Consider the following 21,135-nt stretch of genomic DNA (forward strand, 5'->3'; position numbering starts at 1 on the left):
GTTCTATTGCGCATTGAGAATGACTTGAACAGAAGATTCATAAATAGTTGAGATCCAATTTCCTTGGTAGAGATGTATACTATCGTTTTCGCACTATAGGTTCTGCTAAATGGCGCAATTAATTGGAATTAGCAGATCGAAAGATGAAAATTTACGACTATGATCGCGACGAGACCATCTGTGATTCATAACGTTACGATATTGCTTCTGAATGTATTATTTACGACGTTGGTGCTGTTAATTTTTTCAAATGATACTGATTATTCTATAGCTACTTGAAAAATTGTTCTAAATATTAACAAATAGTTGGCACGAAAGGAATATTTTTGCTGCAAAACAAAGCATAGTTTTGATAAACAGCTTTGTTTGTTTCCATATCAAAGTAAACTTGCATATTACATTAAGATGGTGAAATTACGTCGAATAACATTTTGTATACCGAGACACATGTATATAACCAATTGAGGACAATGTATTTAGTTGCTTGTGTATTACGGAATTATGCGATACTACGTACTTACACAATAACTTGTTATTTACTTCGTCAAATATTTTTTCGCAAGGATTTTATCGCTACGCATTTTACTCGATTATTCGTTTTCTCTTATTTACAATTTTCCGTCATTATTCTTTATTTTGATATTAGCTCATTTTAAAAACATATCTTCAATTATATCATAATGAGAAGAACGTATACGAATTACATCTGCCTTAATATCGACCTTAATTTCACATATGTAATTATGAGGTCGTTTAATGTTTTTATTTTTCATGAAAAGAATACAACAAAGGAATACATACGTGTAATAACTCTAACAGAACGTTACTTATTAAATCTAATTGAGGGTAAAACTAAAAGTGTATCGTTTGTAAATGGAGCATACTGTAGTGTTATATAGCCTCGTTCTACAGCGTTACAATACAAGCGTTATGCTATAACTCGTTTTATCTTGTCGTATAACAGTAATCTTTATCTTGCTTTAGAATTAGAAATAGTTTATAACATTCTAAATAACAGCATAACTGCTCTACAAACTACGCACAGATCAAATATTTGTACCGAGTGCGGTTGAAAATATGGTACAGCAGACCCTTGAACGACGCAAGGATTTCAGACGACGTAATTGAAAATCCGCGTATAATTTCTCCATAAACTTAACAACAATAACTTACTGTCGACCGGAAGCCGTATTTTATATGCTATACATATACGTTACCACTAAACTGCGCATATTTATGCAGATTCATATTTTTGTGGACCTATTTTAGGTATACCTAACCAAGAAAAAAAAGATAGGAATCTAAATGGAAATTAATTTCATCTGTTCTATACCATGAGAAGTAGCTTGCTTTGAATAGTTACATATCTTTTCATATTTGATGAATTTTGTACATTTTTGGGTATATAATGCTTATATCCTTTGCGATAAACATCCATCGTTCAGCTATCATTATGTATTTATACCAAAATAGAGCAGAACAAAAAAAATGTTAGTAAGAAAATTATAAAAAGGAAAATCTGTTTGATCGATCAATTTTTTCTTAATTCGAAATAAATACATTTTTTAATTGATCCGAAATATTTCAAGGAGGAAATTTGCGTATGATTGGGATCAGATTGTTCAACAGGCAAATGTACAAGCGGGTAGAAAACGAATTTCGTATTAGATTATTGCACTTTTAGTATCATACAATCGAATCGTACAATATTTTCAGTAGTGTATATAGCCAAAATAAGGCTCGCTGAGCAGTTCTGTAATTCAAATAATATATCTATTATACTTCTAATATAATATCTAAATTTTCTAATACAACGTTTACATAACTTTCATAAATTATCGGATTTAAAAGAGAAGAAATAGAAATATTAGTGTGTACATACGCAACGGTTTTTTAGAATTACTTCTCTCGAAAACTAAACGTCGAATGACAAATTTTTATTTCATATTTTTGATTTATTTTTTCATAACGAATCGCCTTCTGTTTGCTTGAATAATACTTTCAGCCACACCTTGCATTATGTATTCGACATTTATGTTAACTGACATTCATCGATGCACTTACTTCCCTTCCTTTTTCAATCCGAGAAACCATTCGGTCGTTCTGGTTTCATGAACACGCGGAATTGTCGAAGACATTCCGATTTCCTGCAATACGACCATTTCTTTTGCCTCTTCCCTTCCGGTGGATCGATCGATCGCTTCAGTGCCAGCGTTGCGACATGATTGAAATTGTATGAAAGTGCACTTTTATTTATGTAACGTACCAGCTAAAGCAGAATGAAACAAGATACTAGATAGTAACGCGAGCCCCTGCATACGTCAGGAATTTAAAGCGATTACATAGTTGAGTAAAAGTTGAGTAATTGCTGCGAAATTACATTCAACCCAAGTTTCTCTCGTTTCCTACTGTTACTTACTATCGCTTTTGCTCGCTGTGAATTAGACTAGGATTAATAAAAAAATTGTTTTATACAGTAAGATATGTAAACTCTCCTTGTTTACACTTCAGTCACAATCGTATTACTCGATTTTAAAAATGTTATTAACTTGGTTCACTATACATAGAACATAATTTGGTTCGAAATAATAGTACAACGAGTATCAATGTTTTTTATTTATATTTTGCACTTAACTTATCTTTTCCGTTAGCGGTTTCTTTGAAGCTTTTACAGACTTTTAGAGTATCTTATTTCTTGTCATGATAAAAGATTCGTAGATGCAAAAATACGCGATGAGTAAGTTCAATTAAGATTGAACATCCCAGTTAAGACCTAGAATTGTCTGCTTGCACTTTGTCGATAAGACAAAGTCTAATATTGTCTTATTAAAAAATAATACTTGTTGACTAATTCCAGATTTTTTCTTTAATTGCTACGTTTAATATATCCAACTTAACGTAGCGTTTGTCCAAATTCAATGTTTTAATTTCAACGTTATCTGACAAAAATACATAACAAATAATTCTTCTCCGTTCTCACCATATACAGAACGGAACGTATCGACTGTCAAAAACATTATAAAACGTGCAACACGATAAAATTTCATTCGGCAAAATGTAATATGTGTAACATATTTACTACATGGTATACGTATCAAACGAATGTTATTCACTAATGAATCCAGAACAGCATAAAATGGAGTTTCATCAATTTGTTTTTAATTAGTTTGTTACATCATTCGCTCGCGTCTGTTACACTGAATATGTAGTTGGCATTAATTGACTTCATCCTATTCTGGTTCTTTATGTAACTGAAACTATTCAAAGTTCCGTAAAAGGGGTGGCACGATAAAGAAACATAGAAAGCGAGTGTGGAAGTTCCGTACGTTAATGGTACAGGACCAACATGTATTGCTGGTAACAATGCCAAATGAAATTCATTAAAAAGCGCATATGTAATAAAGAAGTATACGCACCAGCCGCGGTACTCTAATAATAATAGTTAAAAAGAAAGCGAGAAGAAAGAAAAATAATTGTTTGCTTCCCCCGCGGCCAACAAAACCGTTCAGCAATATTTTATGGCAAGTACACGTAATGTACAGTTAGTTTCGGTCGTATATCCTAAAATAAATGACGTGCACTTCAAGAATATTCTTCTTCAATGTCGATTGAGTACATATTTAGAGCTGCATCGTGCGTACATACATATATATTTACTTATGAACCGATTCGAACACTTGTAGAAACTTGTTATGGATATATTATGTACTTATATTATACGAAACATTTAAAAAATTTTAAACTATTAATAAAGTTTGGAACAAGTCTGAATATATATGTAGAAGCAACAGGATATTTAGCGCAAGTGTATTCCAAAGATTACAAAAGTATTTAAGTAATTAGTCATATTAACTACATGTATGGTATAAAACATTATATTAATTAAATACTGTTAATATTAATAAACTGGAGTATTTAGAGGAACCATTTTAAAAACTTATCATACATTGAAGACGGTGTTTACACAACACACACATAAATAAAATTTATTTAAAAATGTATATAAATTTTTTTTATGGTTAGTGCTCAAATACTTTTGTGAACCTCTGCAGCCATATATATAAGAAGAATAAACGAATACCATAATTGAAATTATTTAATATCTTTAATACCTTATTTAAGGTCTTGTATGTCTTTATCTTATAATACAATGCGCGGAATTGTATTATGCGCTTTAATTGGTTAATTGGTTTCATAAATTAAACGATTCTCTTCATAGATTTAATAAGAATGGTAGGAGAAAGAACGCGAAAAATTGCTCACATGCGTTTCTTTGATAATTCACAATGTCCAACATAATTTAAATAACACAAATAATAAGAATTTTGATATAAGAACTACCGCAAGTTAAAAAATGCTTCATATATATTTGATTCTATATTTCTGATATTCTGGTATAAAAGCTTTTTTAGTCGTTGCAACATTAATCTTTTCTTCGGGGTATTATTAAAGATAGCGAAATGCGAAAATGACAATTATTGGAGTGGCTTAAATTGTGGAAAGTTCTACTTCTAGTTCTCTTAACGATTCAATTTAAAATTCTGAAAGGGCTTTTAAAAGATAGACTACATTGGAGGTGAATTTGAGCTCATATCGAACTGGTCTGCCGTGATTACAGACCCCGAGGGAGGACAGGGCAGCGTCGAGTCCTGGTAATCAGAATAATCACACACCCACGCCATCCCCGTCACCAGTTGGCGATGCACCCGCTGGCAGGGCTCTTATGGAGGCTGCGCTTCAGCAAGCCACTTCCGGAACTCAGCCACCTCTTGTGGTGACACCGCCTGGATACTGGGTCGACGGTACCGATCATCGACACGCCCTGGACTCAGCTGGCAGGGCGTTACTTCCGGCGCAGCCTGCATGGCAACCCAGGATAGACCAAGATGATACAGCCAAATGCTATAGGCGATTCTTCGTTGGAAGGGTATGTAAATTATGTACGAATATATTCTCTAATATGTTCTTCGACATTTAACATATTAATCGTGAATTTCATTTTTGTATCCATTTTATCAGATTTTATTTTGTTCGTACTGTCTTGAAATACTTCCTGGGCCGACTTGCACGATTGAACTATTATTAGTGAAATTTTGCAGACCACAAGTTAGACTTCTAATAAATTAAGAAATAATAATATTATTCCAAAAAATAATAATAATAAATTTAGTAATATTTAGTAATATTACATAACAATACTTACTTTAAATAAAGTAGAGTATGCATATTAATTTTATTGAAATGAATATATCAGTTACAGAACTTTAACCTATTTCATTTTCTAAATATTAAGTTTAGGACTGATGTGGAGCTTCTTCTAATGTGAATTATGGAGCTTTTTTCCTATATTTAGAAATTCTTTTCATTCTTGGGGGAATTACTAAAACTCCATTAATACCTTTAAAAGCTCAATGTAAACAATGAAAAGTATGAAATATAGAGAGTAATTCCATTTAATGCCTGTATTAAAAAGTCGGGGATTTTAGAATAATTTTAATGTATAAATGTAAGAAAATGATTTTCAATGAACTAAACACGAAGACAGAAAAAATTTGTACGTGATGAATTGGTGTTTAGATTTTCAAGTATAAATTAAATTAATTTTTTGTAAAATTACAATTTACAGAGATATTCAATGTTTGTTTAGGTGTTTATTTAGTATTTATAAAGATATAAAGTAAATATCTGCTTTTTTTAGGTACTGAAATATATATGTTATTATTAATTTAGGATTCAGGAAAATAATTTTTTAACTCTCTGATCTTCTGAGAAAGAAAATGTGATTATAGACTTATAATAATTTTATTACATATCATTTCACTTTTATTTTTATGAAACTTAAATGCTAGGCGTTGCTTAAATATCAGATGTTGAGTATACTTATATATGTATGCACTCAAATACTTCTTTCACTATTTAATAAGATACAGGTTTCCAGACTACGCTACATGCTTATTACTAACGACTTCTAGCATAAGTTGTAATTTACTACCACTTTCATGTGGGAATATGTACGTAAGTTTTGCAAACAAGCAAAACCAGTTAAATTTTAATTATATTGAAAATAATATTAGCTCATCAATTATTCATTTTTATGGTATAAAATTTAGAAAGGGAAATGTAAACAATTCTGTAAATATAAATGTTTTCTTATATAATATGATTATGTTACGTACAAAATGTTTTTAATTTCAATTTTTCAATTGCGCTATAGTATTTCATCGTCCGTTTGAACTTTCATTCAGATTGTGTAGAATCTGCTAGTATTGTGTAATAAGTATTACAATTCTTTTTATATTTTTTTATACGATATATAACAGACCAAATTAATTGTTTTTGAAATAAATTATTGACAGAAAATTAAAAATGACACTTTAATTACACTGTTGTCGAAAGTGCGAGCATATGAAACTAGTTTTATGAAATTATAATTGAAAATTAGTCTTATAAGGTATTAATTGAACATTACTTTAACGAAATATGAATTGAAAATTGGTCCTATGACATTGTTTTTCGTTCGGAGTACAATGTTTACAATTTTATATGCATTACTTTCGTCACATGACGAATTTGAATAGGTTTCAGTAAAGAAAGTACAACGAGATTAGTTTATATATAAAACATCTGAAAGGCTTCTTGTTTAAACTACAATTGTGACATTACTTAATCGCATTTTTTACGAAAATAGAGCCTTCTTATACAATTTTATTGAAACATCATGTGTTTTGAAATTCCTTAACTATTATACATATAAGGTATTAAGAAGAATACTTATTTATTCATAAATATAAATTGCCAAAGGTATCTTATTTTATTTTTTTAATAGAATCATATTTTATTTATACTATTAAATCAAAAATAAATTTAAGAATTTTAATAGCAACGACTCCAATCAGTGGCGTTAAGAAACGTATAATTTTCACGAGCACTCTAACGAAACATTGATCAATAAAAAGATTAGTCGTTATACTTAATTCTCATGTGATATCTGCAAATGTAAAATATAAAAATATCACTTAGTTTTCTTAAAATATCGTATAATTTCAAATAAACTTACATAACATATTAGTTAATATTTGCTATTATATTATACTTTAACAGAACTCGAAGCTGTCTGTTATACTTTAACAGACAGCTTATCATAGGTAATTTATTTTAATCATAAATTGCTTTAAATATAATAATTTCTTTTTGCAATAAAATTCTAATTTTTTGATGTATTTCATTGTTTATTATACATATTTATTCCTCACAAAGCATTTCCTAAAATACGGAGGTTTTGGAAGTTATAATTATACTGTCGTACATTGTTGCTGTATTTTTTCGTAAAATTATAGCGAATATATGCATGCGCATACCTAGAAAATAAATTCATACGTTAGAATCGCAGGGAACATTGGTTGCACCCCACCCTCTTTCTGTAAAGTTACAGTAACTTTAAACGTTACAGAAGTTAATTAATACTACGATACGCGAATAATGCAAAATGGAAACGTGTTTAGGTTTCCATAAACTGTATTGCATACATGAATTCAATATTGGTTATCGATTGGTGCCTATGGTGTTCAAATGTATCAAGATATACCGATTTCCTAAAAGTTTCGTATCTCGTTGGAATTACGAACCGATAAAGCTTCATTGTCCAATAATTTGCATTAATTTGCATATGTCTTTCGATAGATGCTCGATCTTGTAGATTAATTAGGCCATTAGTTTAACAAGTCGAATATAAATTCCATCGTGTACGTTTTACTACCATTTTATGGTTACACGTTGTACGAAATCGCTTTGGAGTAGCTACAAAAATTGTAAATCCATAATGATTGGGCAGTGTTGAGAAGAAATAATAAGATTATAACGATTAGCCAGTGTACCTTGAGCCGATTAGTCATTCTACTCTGAAACAATGCCTAGATATGCAGGTTGAAGTAAGCACTGATGATTGTGAACATCACCGTCCGTATCCTTTTGCTAATTACTTCATTGTATCCAAGAGTAATGGCGTTATTTAAACAGAATCATGGAAACACGTTCTTATATTTATGAGCGTAGATGCACCTGATACAGTTGAGGGAACGAACAATATATCTACATAGTTTGATTAAAAAGAGGCGAATGTTGATCAAAGATGCATATACAATGGGAAAATCATTGAGATACTTGTATGTACGAGTATATCAAACTTACGGAAACGAGTATCGAAATTTATTCCGAAGAAGCAGCCCGATTGAAAAATTGTAAAATGGAAAATTTGAAATTCAATGAGCAGCACGGCTTTCATACGGCTCGCGGTGATTTTGCAAGATGATTTTCTACTACATATTACATTACTAAGGCTAATCAATAAAAAGCGTATAAAAATAGCATACCATCTTTGACATTTTCTGATAGAAATGGAAAATAAAAAAGATAAATTAAATGAAATTAGGTTTTACGTGAAAAATATATTCGACTGATATCGTTTCACCGAGCGATCGTTTCACAGTTCGTTTAACCGAGATTTTAAGTTACAGTTAACTTATTTGAGTAATAATTAAGCGAATTATTTTAAGTGCTAATTATCTCGGTCGTGTTACAACACTATTCATTCATTAAAATTAACATTCCAAAGTTATTAAATCTGTTTAATTCCTTTGGTCATACAATCGCTGAAGATAAATTGGAAAAACTGATAGCGTCGACCGCCGAATCGAATAATTCTAATATTTTTGCAAAATTTACACGCATTTTGAAAAATATCACGCGAAGAACTAATTTCTGCCGTTTCTCTCGTAACTGCTCCAAGCACGGTTAATGGGCAAGACATGCATATGTAAAACACTATGCGTGCTGCAAAGCATGATGGCTCTCGGTAAATACAGGGTGATTAGAAAATAAATTCGATCCTTAGACAAAAAAAAAATACATCTACTCGCATCATTTTTTTACAAAGTAATAATAACGTAACGATATTAATCTATTTTTTTTATGTGTGATATTGCATATTTCGTTGTATTTAACTTTGTTTTATTTCACTCTATTTTCCTATAATAAAATATTGATAAGGTAAACATAGAGAATATAAATATATCTTTGTTACAAAATATATCCAAGCTTGAATCACTGAAATTAGTTTGTTCATATTTTATTTAAATAACGACGTTAATAAAATTACATAATTAATGAAGAGAGAAAAACGATCAAGCTAAAAAACAGACAAACAAACTTGTACAAGAATGCCGTTGTGAGTTACTCTAGTGAGTATCTGAAACTTCTCGTTTTCATTCCACACAAAAAATAAAAGATATACTCCGTATCGTAAGAAGTGTCTCATCTTGATAAAAGACAGCTGCAGTGTACCAGTCTGGGATAAGTATCATCGACCTTAACATAGAACCAACTCTCATTCGTCTTCTTATATATCTACACTACACAAATATCCGGGCATTTACGTATTTGCGGATTTTGCATAAATATCTTAGGGATTTGATTTCTTTTATGGATTTATTATGTTGGCCTACAATCTCGATCTTATTCCTGCGTAATATAAGAAAACACGAGATTACTTTACAATCACCCTGTAGTACGGCTTGCGAATGCGAGTGTTCTACACACGTAGGAATCATGAAGGTGGATAGAAAAGGAAGATGAAGCGAGACAGAAAGAAAAGGAGAGGGAAAGAGATAAAGGAAAAGAGTACTTCGGGCGTGGGAGTGGGAACGTTCTCATAGTCTACAAGCAATACCTATATAAGAAGAAACTCACCTTGCCTCCTCTCTTCGACATCCCTGATTTTCATCCTTAACTGCTTTTAAGGTGCCTCCGCTTTTCTTCCGCTTGCCCTCTTGCTCATCATCCTCTTCCCTCGTCCTTCATTTTCCAACGCAGAATTATTTGTGTAGATACTAACTCTGCGGTGGCTACGCTACGGTCAGGCTCTTTCAGTTGCGTTGTTTTTGTCGGCTTCTTCCGGGGTTTTTCTTTTATAGCTTTGTACGATTTTCATTGAAATGTCGGGAGACCGTGCGGAATTCTGAAGGATATAACTGCTCGCTTTCTCTTTACCTTTCCAATGGGCTTTCGTGCGCCGATCGTTCCTCTGTGACGTGAGAATATCGGAAATCGCGAGTAAACGTTCTATTTAATAAGGTATAATGAGGAATTAATAAAGTATAATTAAGTGTTGGGCGTTTCTGTTTGGAGAATACCAAGAGACTCATGCGTGTATAGTGATTTATCTTTACTGTTACAAATTAATGAGAAACATGTTTATTTCGAAGTTGGAGTTAATGCTAGTTTCGATTATCAAATTTCCGATCTATTACAAATTGCACTACTAGATCTCTCGTTTATTTTTTGTACAGTACGCATAATTGTATTCTCGTTGATTGTAGATCACTGAAACTGTTATTGCAATAATTTATATAACCAAGTATTTTCACTCATAATCCTAATCGTGCATCTATTAAAATAGTTTATTGTTCGAATAATATAGATATTTTCCGCATCATACATATTTCGAATTATTAAACTGATATTTAGTAGAATGAAAGTTGATGTATTATATACAAACAGTTTAATTATTTAGATTTATTATTTGTGGGTTATTCTTACATAAGGACATTTTTCTAGAAAAATAATTCTTAATATAAATTCAAATTAAAAAACAGTTTTTAATTATTCATTACATTAATGTAATTATTCTAAAAGTGATCGAAGAATTAATTACAATATTACTTTCGATTGCCACGCAGAGAAACATAGATTGAAAGTTTGATATTAAAATTCATAAAAATAAATAAAGTAGCATACTTTATCTCCCAAGTGCCTCGCTTTTTAAAAATAAAGGGAGTCAAAGTTTTCGTACATAAATTTAGCGGACAAAGGAAGAGGAAAAGTTTCTAAGCTATTGTAAATTTCATAGAGTCGCGAAGACGGAATTCATGAGGAAACAACTTTGTGCTTTTGGGAAGTGTTTTCAGGAATTACCTTAAAGTACATTCCTTTCTTTTTAATGAAATGAAATTGTTTTTATCTATTTGCCAAATCAGTGAGTACGTTATACCATTTAGTTTAATTGTTTAATTAATTCACTTTGTGCTTAACTAAAAACTGTCTTTTAATTGAAAACAACAACTACAACATTGCTTAAATTCAATTTCTTAATAAGAAATATACTAATTTTTCTTATTAAATGCATTTATAGACACTTTAATTTTACTAATTAACATATCCAGTTATAATTTTACACAATTATATCAATATAATAATATTTGCCTGTAATTGCCATAAAGTAACGCGGAAATTACTTCGAATTGTGATGAATAAAGAACTGTTAGAAGAATGGTTAGATCAATTTTCTTCTCCAATTAGTATACGAAATGGTGCATTGTAGATACTGGTATGTTTATTTCTTTCCCAGTTTTACTGTTCTACTCTTCTAGGAAATAATGAACGCCATTCCTTCCATTCCGTTTTATCCAACCATCCATTTACTATCATCTCTTTCGGTGCACATCTGATGCAACGATTTTGTATTTATCTTATTTATTTTTAATATCTTGCTTTCTATATTTGATGACGCAAAATTTTCTAATTATGATTAAATTTGAAAAGTTCAAGAAAAATATATGTCTGTATGATGGGAAAGGGAGATACAAAAATAGTAATTGGTAATAATTTCTTTAACTTTAATACAGTATCTGACAAAGTCAAACATTTGTTTTATTGAATACTTCGATTATATATTCTATAGGATATATTTATCGACTTTTCTACCGTTTCCTGAAGCACATCGTATTTAAATATTCTTTAAATTCAATAAAGCAATGAAAGCAATTAATAAAATTATCTTGCAAGAGATTCTTAGATCATAATTTGTCGTATTGTTAATGAAGCAACGAGGATTCTTTTAAAAAGTCCTAAAAGCATTAGGATTATTAAGACTTTCTTCAATTACTTACTCCCATTATCTATCTTCCTCGAGTATCCGGGTCTTGATAGCCAATAGTAAAGCGCTTGGAGAATCATCATAAATATATCAGCCACATACGATAACCGTAGTTTACTCGGATAACCGAATCGAAGGGGCACATGTGAGAGAGAAAATAGGGAGAAAGAGATATTTTTTTATACATGTTGACAAAGTAGCTTCTATCAGTAATGGCCGAATCGTATCGGGTAGGTCAATTATTAATACCGGAAAGATAAGAAAATAATGTTAATGATCATATATCGTGAAAAAATTTTAAGAGAAAAAAGAACACCCACAGTTCAATTTTTATTCTAATCACGATTTAGTATTGAGTATAATATTCAGTTTTATTTTTACTAATTCGTCATTGATATGCATGCTTGCTAGCATCCTATTACGTAAACAGGTTTGATAACTACTAACATTCGGATATTTTTAGAGTTATGAAGCTTTGAAAACAATTTATTTAATGGCAATTATTTAGCTCTATAGAAGATATTATATCATGATATATATTAATTTAAATGCTCATTTGGTGTTTAAATTTTAACATGGCTTTAATTCAAAAATTGACAGATGAGTTAACAGTAACAGCAAAAAAATTGTTTGATATCGTGTATTATTTATTTCAAATACAGTAGTACTAACATTTTATACAATTTTAACTTTATAACTTTTACCTTATAGGGAATTATATTCTATTTATCGTTGCATCATATATATATGTTGTCCTTACACAAATGCTTTTCTATTATTGTGTAGCAAAATAATCAGGAACTTATGTAAGAGTATTAGGTATATGTATCAAAAAAGTTATTTGATTTAAATACAAGGTGTATTTTTACGTATAACAAGGAAATTATTAAAAGTAAATCATTTTCGTATCTAGTCACAGGAAAATGAGCGCATAGTGTAATATGACTCGTTTTTGTATGTTGTAAGCTTTATTGGCAATTAACTCTAGCGGATGTAATAAATAGTGGAGAAATATAAATATTTATGCTCTCTTGCGAGTTCAGTACCATTTAAAATACAAAATGCAATTTTGCCAGAATCTAAAAAGTATTTCTCGTATATTTCCTCGTGCTACATATTACTAAATAAACTTGTATGTAGAAGAACAGAAAGCAAAATACATTCTCGAAGAGTGTAGACATTCTCTGGTATATTTTACGGAGTGTGTACGTACTTTAACTTCTCTTATAACGCTCCAATTCCACATTCAAGTGGCAAAAAGAAAGAAAGAAAAAATATGTATGCAACTTTTTAACGTATAAAGGAGATTATACTCGAATCTACGAAGATACTAACATCACGATGCAAAGAAATGAGTGATAGCATAATCCTTCAAAGCTACGTGATACACGATACTATGAGTGAAAGAAAAGAAACCACACAGCATGGACTTTGTTCGTGATAAATCTGATTAATTCAATTAAAAGTATAATTAAAAAGATTGCTATTATTCTACTTCCTGAAATATTTCGTGCTATTGCATTGGCTCGAATCTAAGAACATGCCACATATTCATATAGGAAAGACCTAGGACAATGTCGGTTAGAATGCTCTACCCGCCAACCAATCCGTTAATAATGTATGTACATACATCCGTTGTATAAAATATCGTTCACCTAATTAACTCTTTTGCTCGAATACGACGCGTATTATAACGCAAATTATTAAAGCACCCCGTTTGCCATGGAGTTTATTCAACTATTATACGTATGAATTTCTTTCCGAAATTATTTATTACGAACTGGAATGCGGTGAAATTTTGCTCATGTTTAAACTCGTTGATAGCGAGACGAAGTAATATTGATTAAGAACAGAGTGTGCATATACGTTAGCTAGTATTAACGTTAAATTTTTGTACGCTTTGCTGTTGATAAGAGTTGTAGAAATATCGTACGTAACCTTGGTTTGCCTTGAGTGTTTACGGTTGTTGAACTCGTGGAAGTAGATATTGTAATTACGAATGATTAATTCGATACAAACGTATCTCTTTCTGTAATACTTCTTTTCCGTATGTTTTAATACTACTAATCTTTATGAAGCTAAATTTTCATGTCATTTGCATACATATATGTATATAGTTACAGATTATCCCATGTAATTGGATCAAGTCATACTTTTAAAACGATAAAAGATAGGGAATTTCCCATGAAGCAACGTGAATTTTGATGAGCTTTTCTTCGTAAGAAAATATTAAATTCTATTAACAAATTCAGTCATTGATTGAAAAGGTGCTTATTAATTCAGATACTACTTTGCTAAATTAAAATTAATACACCCATATATTTTTTGAACTGTGTAATCGTTTTAAGATACATAAGTACTTTAACATTTTTATATAAAGGATAAGGAAACGTATCAGTGCATTAAAAAATATGTAGTTGCATTTAAAGAAATACAGGCGTCCTACAAATTGATTGAAACGTATCCATTTCCAAAGCAGACATATTCGAATCTATTGTTTTGATTTTCGTGTTGGCTAGAAAAATCTTGTTTTATCTTCTACCGATTTAGAACTATAACTTGGTCCGCTTCCTTGAAACACTGTATAGTACCTATTTATTTACATATATACTTCTATTTGTTCATTTTACGCATTACTCGACTTTAACGAATACTTTTTGCGTAATGTACGTGAGCATGTTCCTTGAAATATAGTTCTCTGAGGCATTCTCACCAAAACTCTTTCAAACACAGTATAGTAAGCATATATAAAATGTCTTTGCCAGTTTCGAAAATTTATTATTCCGTCCGGAACACACGAAAGAAACACGTGAAGCTCTTGTTAGTAAATACTGTAGCGTGGTCGTAAAAAATGCTCATTTTTGAGTTTAATCTTAATATATACATATATTATGGAGCAATAAATCGCATATTCTTTAGAATCTTATCGTTAATTTCTTTCGTACTCAATAGTAAGGGATGTGTTATATACTTGATATTTCCGGAGGGAAATTTAGAAACACATATGTACTTATACATAACGGTAGCAGTTGCTGAAGTTTCTGACCTGGAACCTTTCTGAAAAACTGAACGTCTTGCATCAATTTAGATAAAGCTCCACTTTTAGTAGAAGAAGGCGTAGTAAGAACACATGGAGAGCGATCATGTCACTTAGCGTGCTATTGATTAGAAAATTACATTTTTAACGACTATCAGTCAGCACGCATCCTGAATATACAAAGCAAGGTTCGGACGCTCTCAGTAAAAGACATAAGCAGACATTTTCCAACTCTCGAAGAGTAAACATCAAACACAGAAATTCTCCAACATTCATCAGTAGATATCATTCAAATACAAGAGACGCCCTTAACATACTTAAATGGTGTAAATATATACAGTAATATATTCAAACAGTGTATTAGTCATTCAAGTTCATTAACACATTGTTTATATTTATACGTCGCTCATGTAGAGGTTGAAAAATCACCGGAGAGAGGAATGATCATATATTTGTTACAAGTAACATTTGTGATAAGATCTGAAAATGAAGAAAGGAATGAAGTTTGTGAAATAGTTTATTCACGAACATGTCTGCTGATCAGCACCTTAAGTATAATTTGCGCTGTATAAAAATTATTTGTTACTATTTCTTTGCAACGTATTATGCAAAATATGATAAGAAGCAATTGCAGAAATAGAAGTAATGTTGATCTTACCACAAAATTCCTTTACACTCTATAAACGATCAAATTTGCAGAGAAATATCATAAAATAGAAATGTTCAACTAAATAGTTAATCTTGAATTTTATTTATAGAAATCGAACTATATAATATTTTCATGTGGATGAAAATTAATTCCCTCAAAAGTCGATTACTGTTCTTATTTATTCTGTCTTTTGATATAAAATTCATTCTCTATCTGCGTAGTAAAATTCCTAAAAATAACAGAAACGAAAGAAACATACAGGTGAGTGTCAATAGAATTCGATTGAATACAGTTAATTATGTGAAAAAGGAAACGCAGTACCGTATCGATATTATCGTGGCTAAAGATAGCGTTATCAGTAATTCCATGTTTGAACATAAAAGCTTTTCTCAACAACCGCTTAATTATTCTTAAATATAACTCCATCTTTGTAAATTTCGCACATTTTAATATAGAAGTTTATTTTATTGCTGTTTGTATAACAATTACACAATAGTAAAGTTTACAATTATCTTTAGTATCTCGCGTACAGTAACTATTATATTTATATAGAAAATTATAGAAATGCAAACAAGCAATTATGTATAATTGTATTTAATTAACATTCATACGGTATGTTTTATTATATTATCTTATTTTTTGTGCATTGTGATTACTCTGTCTCTTTCTTTTGACATTATTTTTTCTAAATTATTGATTTTATAACCATTATAATACAAATTTATATTGCAAATAAATATAAATAAATTTATGAATAAAAGATAGATATTCTATAGAATTGGAATATAATTTAATATAAAGACATTTTTGTCAAAATTCCTAAAATATTTTAAATACATAACAATCTGTGAACGATGTTATAGTAGATATATGATTTGATTTTGTTACGCTAACTACATGTATATATCCATATGTATTTTAAAAATTTTATTTTATTTCATCTATATAGATATTATCCTATTTCATTAATATACCATATTAGCGTTAAACGATTTATTTATTGGTATCTAAATTTCAAATTTCATTAAAAATCTTTAATCAACAGATTGTGTACAATTGTGCAAATTTGTATTTTCGTGAGGGGCAACCAAAGCAAGAGAACATAAATAAAATTTTATTTCTTACTTGCCACATTACAATACTATAATATCATGTCGCATCACTCTTAAGTTTCGAATAAATACATAAATATGCATAATCTCTTAGCCAATTACAATCTCTTTCTTGGTCAGCAAACAAAATTCTGCTTACAAAGGATTAACGATATTTATGAAACTGTTTTTATTAATATTCAATATTTATTATAATATAATATTTACGCAACACATAAAATTAATGGGTTGCATTCTGTTATCAAATATTTCTGACACTAGATATTTGATTAGACGTGCGTCGAAATTAAAATTATGAATTCTTCGAATATTCTATGCAAAATAATCACGAGTGACGACTGGATCGAATTACGTATAAGTAACTAAGTATTTTTGTCGTTTTATACATGCAATGGGAGTTCCTTGATGGTTGCGTCACTGCGTAGATTTGTGGGCTCATTGTGCGTGCATGCGTGCACGCATCCTGTTCTCGTTGCAAGAGTACACAATATATTTGCGGTGAAACGCTTTCATGAGTCGCAAATCAGTCTTAGGAAAAAATTCGAAGTCGTGAGACATCTTTTTAAAACGTACATCAATGCAGCAGGTCTTTGTTTAGAAATTAAATAGAATTTCACTTGGAAAATTACCTATTTGATGTCTTCTATCACAATAGCTAATATTGGTTCAAGAATCGTTTTTTCCTTTTTAGTTTTTAGATCTCCCATGAGATTCTGATGTTAGTACTTTCTTATCTACATTATTCAATATAATGCATTGTATGTCAATCCGCTGTTTAAGATACATGAGAAAAATATCGATTATACGATATAACAGAAATTATAACAGGGAATTATGAGAAATTGTGTAAAATAAGAAAATATACAAAATACAATACACTTAAGGTTCTATATATGTTTATAATTTCACACTTTATGAGATAAATTATATTTACCAAAGTGGACGATAAAAGGAAATCTTTTCTTTTACTGATTTTGCCACGTGGAGTGAGTAAACTCCTATACACTGCACGATATCTAAGCTGACAAGGGTAACAGTGAAAATTATTAGTTTATTGGAATCTCCAGATGGTGTACCCTTTGTGTGCTTATCCACCACATCTTATATACTATACTCAATCTTCATTTAAGCAACTCACGCTATATTTTTCGTGACGACATACACGAAGATTATCACTATTATTGTTTTTTCTAGTTTCATTTGCTTTGAATTTGCTTTTGTTGATTTTTGTTTTTTAACTGTTACTATAATAAAATTAAACAATAATTTATGAACCATGCTAGTTTCATCTTGTAGAGCTACAAGTATCATATCGATAATGATATTCGAAATATACACGTAATCCTCAAATAATATTGAATTATAGATGATTATCATAATTTACATTAGATTATGGAAATGTAGGATATTTAATTTGATTTTGTATCTTACATTCTCTGTGGTATAGATCAATACTAATATATTAGTTTAATTAAAAATTCAAAAATTAAGTAACATCACCTTAAATTATTATGGTCTCCAATGATTCAATCTTAACTGGTATCATACCAGTTAAGAGATAGTATAAATAGATGTTAATATATTTCATTATAACTTACCAACTGATAACCAAAAGTACTATAGCTGGTACATTTTTGAAGACAGTCGAAAGTAAGGCCAGAATATTTGAAGATACAAGAAATATCTTGAAGTATCATATATAGCTAACTGTTAATTAAACTTATCAAGTTAACATAAAATTTTTGTTTAGTCATTGGTAAAGTTACATTAATTTATAGTAGTATACCAATAATGTAAGTAAACCAGAAATGAATAATATACCATTAAATTGAGTAAGGAAGTTCAATTTATAATTTAATCTTAAAATTCCTCCATTTAATATAAAAAGCTAGAAACTAATAATTGCTATAAACAGATCGCGTTTTAACAATATAATAATATAATATTAAAATATAGTATAATAATGAATAAACAAAACAGTATATAAAAAATATAGGTCTTAAGCTATATGAGAATATAGAGAATTAATTAGTCTATCTTTATTAATAGGTTCTATTATCTCGTGATACAGTGACATAGGTATCTCTTCAAGTGCTGTAATATAATGTAACGCGCTACCCTAACGTACGATAATGAGATACTGCAACGTGTTACGCCGTAGTGCATATTATGTAACGCAAAACACACGGTGCATCATATCATCTAACACACATCTTATATATCCAAGCACATAATTACGTCTTGAGTTATTAGAATTCCTACCTATTCTCTTATAATATATGTAAATGCTCGTCGAATAATATTTTATCAATCATTAATTTCTACGCTTTTTTAAATTTCACACCATCATTGAAAAATTTTGCAGATATACTCTCTTTCTTTACGGGACTATTTTGGTCAAAAAATGCTGCACATGTTTAACAAATTACCAGTTACATATTATACATATGTTACATTTAAAAGTATTCTTACGGGATCGAACCTCGTTTTCATTCATATTTCTCTTATTTACAATGTATCGCTACGCAGTAATTATTCAGATAATTCAGTCAATTTTGTAAAAATTTTCGATAACGTTTGACAATTATTTCTATAATTAATATTTTTTCTTTAATCAATATCCGGAATATCGATAAAAACTGATCGTCTTTTATTTTTCTGTCGCGATATACGTTGATTTAATCATTCCACGCTGGTTGTCAAATATTAACTTTTTCAATTATCAAAGTAACTCAATCCAAGATAATCCAAACTTCGTATAATATAAAAATATCTTGCATCATCACAAAAAAATTTAAAAAGAATAGGATAGTTAACCGTGGGAGTTATGTTTCACCTCCGCCGCTGTCTATCCATCAAGCAACAAGCCCTAACAAAGCAATGCTATTATGTGTTAACGTCATTGTCTTCTAACTGGATGTCATCAACTAAACCAATGTTTTACTCTTATCAATACAAACTATAAATACTCTAGGAAATAGCTCATTTCGATCAGAATGAGGATATAGTACAACGATTTCAAAGTAGTATGTAATAGTATATATTAGTATTTTGAATCATAACCCGCTAGAGGAATTAATATGATTCATTGCTTATAGAATATTTTTTGTTTAGAATGGTTTCTGAAATATGCTGAAGAAGTTGATCGGTTTATTGCCAGATCACTGTATATAGAGTGTTCATTTTGTAACAGACACTACGCTTTTTCAATCAGTAATTTAACAAATATATATTATAATCAACAATAAATCAAAATACTCTAATACCATCAAATTTGTTCAATGGGGAGTCAAATATGTATGGCTTCCTTCAGGTAATATTGGGCTAATTTCAAGGATGCCTCATTTAGTTGCTTTCTTTGAATAAGCTGCTTAGAAGATCATTTGAAAATATAAGATTCCTTAAGGTTTCTTATCTCTCTCTGTCTCTCTCAATGCATTTGATATCTTATAAGTTCATATGTGACTTACGTCTTAGTAAAGAGTTTTATTATATTTCAAAATGTCTTCCTAGTCAAAGTACTCTAAAAGAAACATAAGACATTGCTAAATTTATAACGATGCAGCCTGCAATACTGGATAAAAGAATTACGTGCTACCATTTAAAAAGTAAAGGCGAGCCTGAATTTTATTAAAGGAAAAGTACTGACTAATTTTTGTTTGTAACATCTACTTCAAAATCTTGACAACTGTAAACTCTTTTTATACTTTTAATAAATGCATACGAAGGCTAGGGGGAAGATATGTTAAATCAAATTTCCCATTTTCCACAGAGACGCAGTTTTAAAATTTAATATATTTGCCAATCAATCCTATGTCATCAAAATTGATTTTCTATTTAATTTCGGAGCTAAACGTGTGTTTACAATCCCCCTAAAAATTTTTAAAACATTGTTTATTTTTAGTTTAGCTTCTAAAAAACATCATCCACTTATCTATTTTTAAAAAACTCTCCCTTTTGAACGTCACACGTTGTTTTCATTTTGAATTATATCATACTAAAATACTGTGTAATGACCGCAGTTTTTTATGCAAAATTTTATTTCTTTGAACACTGAAGTAGAAGCTTAGATAAATATTGATTTCAAATATCTACTAAATATCACAATGAGTACTGTGCTCTCGATATTTTATATATCTTTCTGTATTATCATTTTTCTGTGTTTTTCTCTTCTGTTCTTTATATATCGTACCATGCTTTTCACGGTGTCCCAGAATCTTTTATACAGGGATACCGAAGCGAAGTGAAGGAATCGATACGTTGATCGTAACTCTCTCGACTTTTCAAGACACGTGCACCCTTAAGTGCGCCGTTTGGGCCACCACGAAAATGTTGCACCTTTCACCGATGTACGTACTCGGCGTAGAAGGGCATCAAAGCCGGCCGACAAAAGCAGCGGTTGGTGCAT

The 21,135-nt window shown here is 30.2% G+C and overlaps 1 protein-coding gene across 8 annotated transcripts in view; it reads left to right on the forward strand.

Moving 5' to 3' along the window:
• The window catches only part of LOC100646523 (rap1 GTPase-activating protein 1), a 256,732-nt gene that overhangs the window by 227,639 nt on the left and 7,958 nt on the right, over window positions 1-21,135 (forward strand). For all 8 annotated transcript variants that reach the window (XM_048404325.1, XM_048404327.1, XM_048404328.1 and 5 more), the window contains one exon: window positions 4,619-4,927. In XM_048404325.1, coding sequence (XP_048260282.1) covers window positions 4,619-4,927 — 309 coding nt within the window. The remainder of the gene's footprint in view (window positions 1-4,618; window positions 4,928-21,135) is intronic.

This window comes from Bombus terrestris, chromosome 3, assembly GCF_910591885.1.
Source record: "Bombus terrestris chromosome 3, iyBomTerr1.2, whole genome shotgun sequence".
NCBI classification, from domain to species: Eukaryota; Metazoa; Arthropoda; class Insecta; order Hymenoptera; family Apidae; genus Bombus; species Bombus terrestris.